At 46.0% G+C, this 9,996-nt stretch overlaps 1 protein-coding gene across 3 annotated transcripts in view; it reads left to right on the forward strand.

Annotated features, from left to right (window-relative positions):
- The window catches only part of TBX15 (T-box transcription factor 15), a 101,613-nt gene extending 92,167 nt beyond the window's left edge, over window positions 1–9,446 (forward strand). For all 3 annotated transcript variants that reach the window (XM_032881316.1, XM_032881317.1, XM_032881318.1), the window contains exon 8: window positions 7,395–9,446. In XM_032881316.1, coding sequence (XP_032737207.1) covers window positions 7,395–8,179 — 785 coding nt within the window. In that variant the 3' untranslated portion in view covers window positions 8,180–9,446. The remainder of the gene's footprint in view (window positions 1–7,394) is intronic.
- The last annotated feature ends 550 nt before the right edge of the window (window positions 9,447–9,996 follow it).

Here is a 9,996-nt window from a genome sequence, read left to right on the forward strand (position 1 = left end):
GCTTTAATTCACTGCAACTTTTTTTTTTTTTTTTTTTTTTTTTAGTTTACTCTTCCACTTGATATTTTCTTGTCAGCAACTTAAACATTAACTCTGAATAGGTCAGTATTTTATTTTTATCAAGTCAGATGTCTGGTCTTACCTTCAGACATCTCCACTGAGAATCTTCCAGGGAGTTTATACGTTGGGAGAGTCTGAAGCTAGGGATTACATTTCCGGAGCGGCTTCTGCCCAAACACGGCTAGTGGTGGGGCCAAAATGAGCCAACCATGGAAGTGGTGCTTGGGGGATGTTGACTGAGGGAACACAGATAGAGAAGAAAAAAGAAATCCCAGGCCAGTTATGGACAAGGGCAGTCTTATTGTTCTTTTGATGTATACTGTGGAGCTATTTGTTTGGCCCAAACTGAGGGAGCCTCTGTGAGTGCCATCCTTCTCCGTGGGGTCTGACAACTGTTGTTTAAAAGGAACCATCCTGGACCAGTGACACCAGAGCCGGCAGAACATCTTCATCTGTGGAAGTAAGGGGACCTGTCATTTACAGAAACCCTCCCTTCTCCTCAACTAGTAGCAGACAAAACAGAGGGATTTTAACACTCTTGGTGCTTTTTATATGTCAGGCAGTTAAAAGGATGTTGAGCATCTCTGTCAGTGTTAGGCGTTTCATCAGTTTGATTTGTAATAATTACAAATTACGATTACAAGGTTGGCCCTTGAAAGGGATTAGATGCTGAGAATTCATACCAGTAAAAGGTAGAGAAAGGAGGACAGTTCAGTGGACAGCGTGGCTTTGAACTCCTGTGGATCGCCAAACAATTCAGAGATTGCCACTTAACGCAGATCTTATTTATCACTGAGATCAGGAATGATGCCCATGAGCAGCTCAGATGCCCCCAACTGAGATGCTCAGATGCCCCCAACTGAGGGCATCTCAGTTGAGTTCACTAAAACAGTTATTGGTGACATATCCTATGTTGTCCCAAAGTCCTTTATGCTCAATGTGTCCAAAATTGAGTCTGATTTACCTCACAGACTTGGCGCCCTCTCCTGGAGGAAGGACACTGCTATCCACTCACCATCTGGGGTGTTTCCTTCCCTCCCTACCCACCATAACCAACAGTCACCAAGTTCTGGAACCCACCCACACCTCTAATCTCCCTTGCACCACCCTGCTCCAGACTCTCACTTGACTTCATTCTCAGCAACCCCCAACCCCTGCCATTGTGGTAACATAGCTGCCAGCAGCCCTAGACCTCCATCTTCTTAAGTTTAAATCTGATGGTAAAGGTCACATGCCCTTCTTAAGGTTTCTAGCAAAATCTCACCGAGTCTCACTGACTCTAACTGTGTCACCTCTGAACCAATTACTGTGCTGGGGGCTGGGAAATATGATGCTTGGACCATCCAGTCCTTAGTCACCTGCCTTCCTCAGAGGTGGGGGGGAAGGGCTGAGGGAGGGGAGGGGGTTTCTCAGTGGGAAGCTGGGTAGTGTAGCCAGGAGAGAGGCAGATCAGCTCTAAATGAAAATCACAACCGATGTGTATACAACACAGGGAAGGCAGTAAAACAAGTAGCAGAAAAAACAACCCAATTAATGGAAGGGGAAAAGATGGGGCCAGCCCACCTGAGGCAGTGTCACAGGTGTGAGACAGGGCCATGCAGGAAGCACAGAGACTCAGAACCCAGAGGACCTGTGTGAAAGATGAGAATTGGGTGAATATGTTAAAAGCTATTTCAAAAGGAAGAGGTTCAGATCCATGTATATCTTTAAACTTTATGGAGAAGGATGCATTGGGAGTCTTTCTAAGATCAAAACCACACAATTTTCATTAGCGCTGTAATGTTATGCATCTGCATTTTAAGAAGGGTACTCATTTCAACTAAGGGTAATTCCTTAGTAGGGATGGACAGGGCTGGGATCATGACCATTAATTTCATGGCCTCTGGGTTTATTCCCTGGGATGAGTCCATAGGGTGTTGACATTTTACCTTTTAACCGTTTGCAAGCCTCAAAGAAGGCTGCTCAGGGCCACGGTGACTCCACCGTGTCCATTCTTCAGGGACACATACCACTGAGTGATAGGAGAGAAGAGTCAGGCTGATGGAACCAAGTAATCACATGGAAATTTATTCTTTACTAGCCCAGATGGGGTATTGTTTTTACTGTTTTTCAACTTGGGGGTTGGGGGGAATAAAGCACAACAAAATAAACCCCAAAGGAAACTGTATATGGAAGCCTCCATGTTATAATCTGGAAATGATCGATTTAAAGATGCAAAAGTCAGCAGGTTTGGTATTCAGGATTTTCATGGTCACATTTAACTTGTCTTCATGGTATACAAGTATATTCTAGGTTATTGTCCTCATATGGAAGCACTGCTAAATATGTATTCTTTTTGGTTAGTTTGGCCCTGAGCCTTAAATATTGGAACAGGCTAATGTGGAGGATGAATTTCGATGAGAACTTCCTCGCTTGGGTCCATGGATAAAACAGGATGTAGGGAGGAGGGACGGGTGGGGGATTGGTCTTGGAATACCAGAGACTTTTCAGCTACTTGGGCATTACATTTTCATCACCTCTCAGAAGTGGATTAAGACCTCTGAGGACAGTGAGAAAGACACCAATTTACCTATCTGTGTTCAATTCTACTTGCTTGGGCTGAGAAGAGATAGACATGGGGCATCAAATTTCCATTCTGGGCAGGGGTGAGGGGAGAGTGAAAGATAGTCCAGAGAGGAAACAGAGGTGGTTTAGCTTTTGGGAAGATTGGCTTAATGGGCCCATAGTGGTTAAGGGCCCGGTGCTCCATCATTCACAGCCATGAAGGCAGCCTGTTACATCCGGGCACCTAGCTGTGACATAGGCTCACCTGTGTGCGGGGAGGCCAAGAGGCTCATCTCCATGGGTAGGAGCCAACACTTGAGAGTTGGAACCCGAATGTCCTAGGATTCCTTTCTCCTTCCCTTCCTCCTTTTTCACTTACAGAATGGCAGAGAAGAGGAAACAATATTTACAATGTGCTGAACCTTGACAAATACTTAATGCCTGTGTGCACTTTGTATTACATGTTATTTCATCTGTTTCTCAAAATATCCCTACAGAGGGAGACACTCAAAATTCTGCTTCCATAGAGAGGCTCACTCACAAGATGCCATACTCAGTAAGAGGGCCGGGCAATCCAAAACTCTGTAGTCCGTGCTCCTCTAGTAAATAAGGTCTCAGTCCAGACTCTTAGAGCATCTGGGAGGGGATGAGGTGAGATTGTTATGCAGGAAAGGGAGGTAGGCTTTTCCTGTGAGAGGCAGCTTTGACCCCTCTGCGGGAAGTGTGCCCAGGCCTCCCACTCTGCCCTAGTTCTTCTGTGATGCGAGGCCTCAAGGCAGCCCGGTGTTGAGATGCACAGGGAGGACTGCCTGCCTCCTGAGGCTTTATTTAGCCCTTGGCTGGTTCTCCCCATCTTATACAACGACCGCTAGTCTGTGAGGTAAGAGAGTAACGACTTTTCAGTATCTTGGCTTGCTTCTCTGCAAAATATGTACCATAGTCTGCTCTTTCTATGTGGACTATGAAAAAGAGCTATTATTTGTACTGAGTACTCTTAAGTGCATAGCAGCGTTTCTTCAAACACTAGTTCATGTGGGGGCTCCCACCCCCTGAAACGCAGCAGGCCACCAAGTCTCATTTCCAGGGAGTGTCATTTAAAAGCCAAAAGCAAGCTGACTACACACTTTTTAGCATGTACCTCTCTCATCTGCTCAGCAGAAATCCCTGTAACTTGTTAATAGTTCCCTTCTTATTTTTTTGTAGTGAAACCAATTGCGGCCTTAAATCAATACCATTCGTTCCATCTTGAGCCATCTGAGAAAACCATTTAGAGTTGTAAAAAGTCATCTGCTCCATCTTGCCCTTCCTGCTGCGAGGCCAGGGCCAGAGCTGATGGAGTATCCCTAGAGCAGGACAGTGCAGTGTGCTGAATGGGTGGTCTCTTCGGGGACCGCATAAACACCAGATCTGGGGGAGAGCAAGGATGGACTTTCAAAGAGTGGAGACCAGATACATGTCCCATAAAACACAAATCTCTTTACAGCTGGAGTCGAGTTTCTCCATTTGTGCCATTGCACTTATTTCCCTGAAGCTCATAGCGTTTAGGGTAGAAGAGGAGGAAAATGTGTAGAGTGCCACTTGCAGAGCGGGAATCTCTGAATTTCCCATAAGGCCCTGGAGGCAGGTCACTCAGGGGTCCAAAAACAAGAAGTAGGAGATGTCCTTCCACATGCTTCCCAGTCGTCCCCTTCCCAAACTCCTTTACATCAAAATGGTTCCTTGAAAAGTCCTTGCTATTGGTCATTCACATTGTAGAATAAATTTAATCCTCAGATGCCAATAGAATTCTGAGAAGGACAGAAACAGAAGCCTGTCAGTTTGAGACCCTCTGTCACAGATGAAGAGAAGGAAGAAGCAGCCCACATTGCCTGGGGTCATGAGCTGAAGGGAGGCCAGTGGACCTAGAATTACTTTGGTTTACTTCTCACCTTGGTATATACGATAATGCCTTACCTCAATTTGTGGAATAAAAATCTTCTTACCTCTCTTAAAGGAATTTAAGGCATAAAGAAGAAACAGGATGGAGAATTTCCTGAAATGACTCTAAAATCAGCAATTGTTTATTCTTCTATTTTGGAAGTTCATTGGGGGGAATTTTTTGACCAAGGAAGAGATGATATTAGTTGGGTTTTATAGAAACTCAACTCTGAAGAAACTATTAACGAGCTAAATTTGAACTTCCCCAGTCAATACCACTACCATATTTGTGGGTGTAGGCTGAGGCTAAAAATGAAATTTAGGTTTCTCTTTGAGGTTATCTGCCCCTTGGTTTGCACATCTGGACCCTCCTCCCTGACACGCTGTGGATGGTTTCTCTGGATCTCAGTATTTCCAGAAGGCTGCTGGTTTTCTTCACATTTCTCTCACTGATAAAAAACCTTATTCCTGCTCCTTTATACTTAAAATGTCCTTTACCTTTCTATAGCTGCTCAGGTTCTAAGAATCCTCACGAGAGTTGTGGATGAGCTAGGGGCACCATGCTCCTTGGGGGAATCAGGGCTCTCACAACTCTGGAAAACTCCCAACCTTGTCCCAAAGGAGGAATTCCATCATGGTAGAGTTCCTATATGGAAGACAGAGCAGCCTCCCATTCTGGAATTCAAATGAAAGATCCGGCAGCCCCAGCATTCACCATTGCCTTTAACTGCCAATGGGTGGGGCAAGATGGGCTGTTGCCCAGTTGCTCCGTAGCCCTGGGAAAGGAGAGGCTCTGAAGGGTCATTTTTGCCTTCTGAAACTATCTGAGTACACATGTGAAGTAAGTAGGTTGGGTTGAACTGGCCCTTCCTTTGTTGCTGCTTCAGCCCCCGATCCAGATCTAACATCCGCATGTCCGAGGAGCAACTCTGTCAAATACAGTGTTAGGAACTTGAGGAGATGAAAGGGACCTGGAGGTCTGCTCACCCTGAGTGTGGTCTTCATACCAGACATCAGCATCAGTCTCAAATGCAAATTCTCAGGCCCTGCCCCAGACCTATAGAATCAGAAGCCCTGGGGTAGAGTCAGCGATCTGTTTTAACAAGCTTTTCATGTGATTCTCATACAGCTTAAAGGTTAAGAATCACCCTGATGGGTGCTTTGAAATAAGGAATTTGGTTGGTATCACTGGTTTTCAACCCTGGCTATACATCAGAATCCTTTGATTCTCATGTAGTTGGTCTGAGATGGGATCTGGAACTTAAAGCTCATGGCTTCTCTTAGCTTGAGAACTACTGGATCCGATTCAGTTTCTCATCTTCTGGATAAAGAAGCCCAGAGAATATAGGGATGTGCCCAGGGTCACATGGAGGTTTTGTGTGGCAGGCTGGGAGAAAGGAGGGCTCCTGACATTGTGACCTATCTGGACTCGCCCTAACAAACATCCCAAATCCACAAACTACATTTACAGTCTTGGTTCCAATCTCTGAGATGCAGGACAGGCTTTTCTAGAGGGAGATTAGCAGAGCCTCTGAATTATAATGATTTAGTTACAGGTTAGCTTTGTTTTATGCTAACCTAGCTCTTCTGGTTGTGCTCATAATATCTTTCATATGACTGGACTTTGGTCCCACACCTCACCTCCTCATAATACCTGGGCCTCCTGCTCAGCCTTTCCAGGCCTCAACCTTGATTTGGCACATTGCCCCAGTACCCCATTTTCTTTCCAGGTGAGGGCCTGAGATTTGGTATGCTGTGTTTTTAGCTGGAGGACTAAATATGGCAAGGTCAGCAATAGTCCCAGGTGACAACATGTAGTTAATGCATTTCCATGCACAATGGGGGGAAGATGAACTGGTGGATTTTAAAGCTGGTTGTCAAGAGGTTGTACTGGAAAGTGAATTTGCTCATGAGAAATGACAATGTCAATATTGGAGGGCTTATTTTTTCCTTTTAAACAAGACTTTGAGGACACACACAGACACAAGAGTTTAGTGTTCTTTTGTGTCCCCTCTTTTGGACTGTGTGTGTGTGTGTGTGTGTGCCCATGTACCTGTGCACAGGTAGAATCACTTGACCTAAGTCTGCCGAGTTAAGAGAAAGTGATGATTCTATAAAAATCAGCCCATCTTGGGCATTTGAGGGCACCTGCTGCCTGGCTTGCATCTGGCCTACACAGGCTCCTCTTAAAAGGCCTCTGACTCACTCTGGAAAACAGTATGGAGGTTCCTCAAAAAGTTGAAAATAGAGCTACCCTACAACCTAGCAATCACACTACTGGGTATTTACCCTAAAGATATAAATGTAGTGATCCGAAGGGGCATGTGCACCCGCATGTTTATAGCAGCAATGTCCACAATAGCCAAACTATGGGAAGAACCTAGATGTCCATCAATAGATGAATGGATAAAGAAGATGTGGTATATATACACAATAGAATACTATGCAGCCATCAAAAAGGGGAAAAGCTTGCCATTTGCAATGACGTGGTTGGAACTAGGGGGTATTATGCTGAGCAAAACAAGTCAGGGAAAGATAACTGTCATATGATCTCTCTGATATGAGGAATTGGAGAGGCACGATGGGGCGTCATGGGGGCAGGGAGGGAAAAAATGAAACGAGATGGGACTGGGGAGGGACACAAACCATAAGAGATTCTTAATCTCAGTAAACAAACTGAGGGTTGCTGTTGGGGAGATGGGGGAGGGATAGGGTGACTGGGTGATGGACATTGGGGAGGGTTATGTGCTATGGTGAGTGTTATGACCTGTGTTAAGACCGATGATTCACAGACCTGTATCTCTGAAACAAATAACATATGTTAATTTTAAAAAAGGCCTTTGGCTCAATGGTATTCATCTTTTATTTTTTAGGGGGCAGCACAGGCACATCCCCGACCACCTCCAGCACTGGGACACCATCCCCTTCAGCTTCTTCTCACCTTTTATCTCCATCCTGTTCTCCTCCAACATTTCATCTGGCCCCCAACACTTTCAATGTGGGCTGTCGAGAGAGCCAGCTGTGCAATCTAAACCTCTCTGATTATCCACCATGTGCCCGAAGCAACATGGCGGCCTTGCAGAGCTACCCAGGGCTGAGTGACAGTGGCTACAACAGGCTCCAGAGTGGCACAGCTTCAGCCACTCAGCCCTCAGAAACCTTCATGCCTCAGAGGACTCCATCCCTGATCTCAGGAATACCGACTCCTCCCTCGTTGCCTAGCAACAGCAAGATGGAAGCCTACGGCGGCCAGCTGGGGTCCTTCCCCACTTCCCAGTTCCAGTATGTCATGCAGGCTGGCAATGCGGCCTCCAGCTCCTCGTCACCACATATGTTTGGGGGCAGCCACATGCAGCAGAGCTCCTACAACGCCTTCTCTCTCCACAACCCTTACAATCTCTATGGATACAATTTCCCCACTTCTCCCAGGCTAGCTGCAAGCCCAGAAAAACTGAGCGCCTCTCAAAGCACTTTACTCTGTTCTTCTCCTTCCAATGGGGCCTTTGGCGAGAGGCAGTACCTGCCCACAGGGATGGAGCACAGCATGCACATGATCAGCCCTTCGCCCAATAACCAGCAGGCGACCAACACCTGTGATGGCCGGCAGTACGGGGCGGTCCCAGGCTCCTCCTCCCAGATGTCCGTGCACATGGTTTAATGGCCCGTCCAAACACCAGGTAGCCCACTGCAGCCAGGGCCCCAGCGTCTCCATGAGCAGATCTTCCTTTCTGGGAGCCGAAGCCTTTGAAAAATGGGAACTGTGTTTTTTGTTTTTTGTTTTTTGTTTTTTTTTCTGGAGGAAGAAAGCACATACCCAAGAACAACAAAAGACATTTAAGCCACTGAAGGAAATACTTGCAGTGGAGTCATCTCCGACTCAGTGGCCATTCTCCTGCCTTCCCAAACCTTAGTTTTATAAAGCATTGCCTACTCCAGAGTGGCCTTTGAAGAAACTGAATAATCATTTTATAATAATGTTAAGGGAGATGCTAGCATGTAGCAGCCATGAAAAGTTACCCTGACATGAATACAGACCTACCTGTACATGCATACAAACATACATACATACATACATACATACGTGCATGCATGCATACACATATATATTCACACAAACTCTTACACCAACACACAAGCACACTGACTTGGAAGGGGGTGAACTGTGTGCAGGGGGGCCCAGGTGGGGGCTTTCACCAAGAATCCATCTCTACAACAGTAGATGGACTGGGGCAGCAATGGCAGTCAACCTTTCTGCCCCGTAGCCCACCCCGTTTCTGGAACGAACCGTGTATCCTGGAGCCCCTTCTGGTCCATGAGGGTAGACAGACATCAGCACTACAACTGGACTTGGCTTCCTGGAAATGATTGCTTTTGAACTTTGGCTCTCCTCACTTGGCGTGCTATCGCTGATGTTCCCGGGGTGCCTGTGAAAAGGGAGTAAGAGCAGCCGAAGGAGAAAGGAAGAGAAGGAGTAGTGAGCAAGAGAGAGAGGTGGAAAGCAAGACTGAGAGAGGAAGTGTGAGCAATGGTGAGAGTTGTAATGTATGGAGGAAATTGGTTTTGGTTTGGTCCCCCCTTCTTCCCCCACTACAGGTTCTAGAAAGAATCGTGGCATCACGGAGGAGTAAACCTCTCTGGGACATTATGCAGAGTTGGGGCACTGGTGACAGGGACCGGGGCAAGGAATGCACTTCCATCTTGCAGTTCTGACCACTGTTTTCCAGAAGGGGGGGGTGCCCCGTGTGGGCAGTGCTAATTCCAGAGCCTGCAGCTGGCAGGGGAGGGGGACCGGAAGGAGTATGAAGAAGGAAGGGTGTTATAAGCCTGACAGATGATACCAAGAGCAGAGGTGACATAAAGAGGCCTGGCCCTCCACATGCCAGATCCAGACACCTGACCTGGATCGCCTGCCCCGTAGACCGCTGTGGCAGAAGAAATCCGGGCTCATCCCAGGGAATTACAGATGGGTCTTCTCCATCCTTCCACCTGCCCTTAGATCTCCAATTTTTTTCAAATAGTTCATTGCATTTTGAAGTTTTGGGTTTTTTCCTTCATCTTTCCCTTCCCTTTCAGATCCTTTAATGTTAAGAAAACAAGTGAAGTTTGGTGCAGGCTAAACTTTTTAAGTGGTGTGGAAATGCAAATAATACCAAGTAAAATAATAACAGATATTATTAAGATTTTTGGTTTTGAAGTGTTGTAGATAAATGTATTTATGTGCCTAGTGGGGAATCCAATATTATGAATATTAAAAAAGGGGGCAATAAAAAGGGTATGTAAAATATGTATGAAGTAAAGGTGTATAAAAAATTTGCCCTTATGCACGGAACTCTGTTTCTAAGTGCCAAGCACAGAAAGCCGCTAAATAAAATCTTTGCAATTGTCTTATGGCGTGTTTGTATGGAATAAGTAAATAGCAGTATATGCATTTGCGTTGTGCTTTACAATGAGCATGGCACTCTTGTCTCTGCTGCT

The sequence above is a fragment of the Lontra canadensis genome, unplaced genomic scaffold (genome assembly GCF_010015895.1).
Source record: "Lontra canadensis isolate GAN:19392208 unplaced genomic scaffold, GSC_riverotter_1.0 scaffold75, whole genome shotgun sequence".
Taxonomy (NCBI): domain Eukaryota; kingdom Metazoa; phylum Chordata; class Mammalia; order Carnivora; family Mustelidae; genus Lontra; species Lontra canadensis.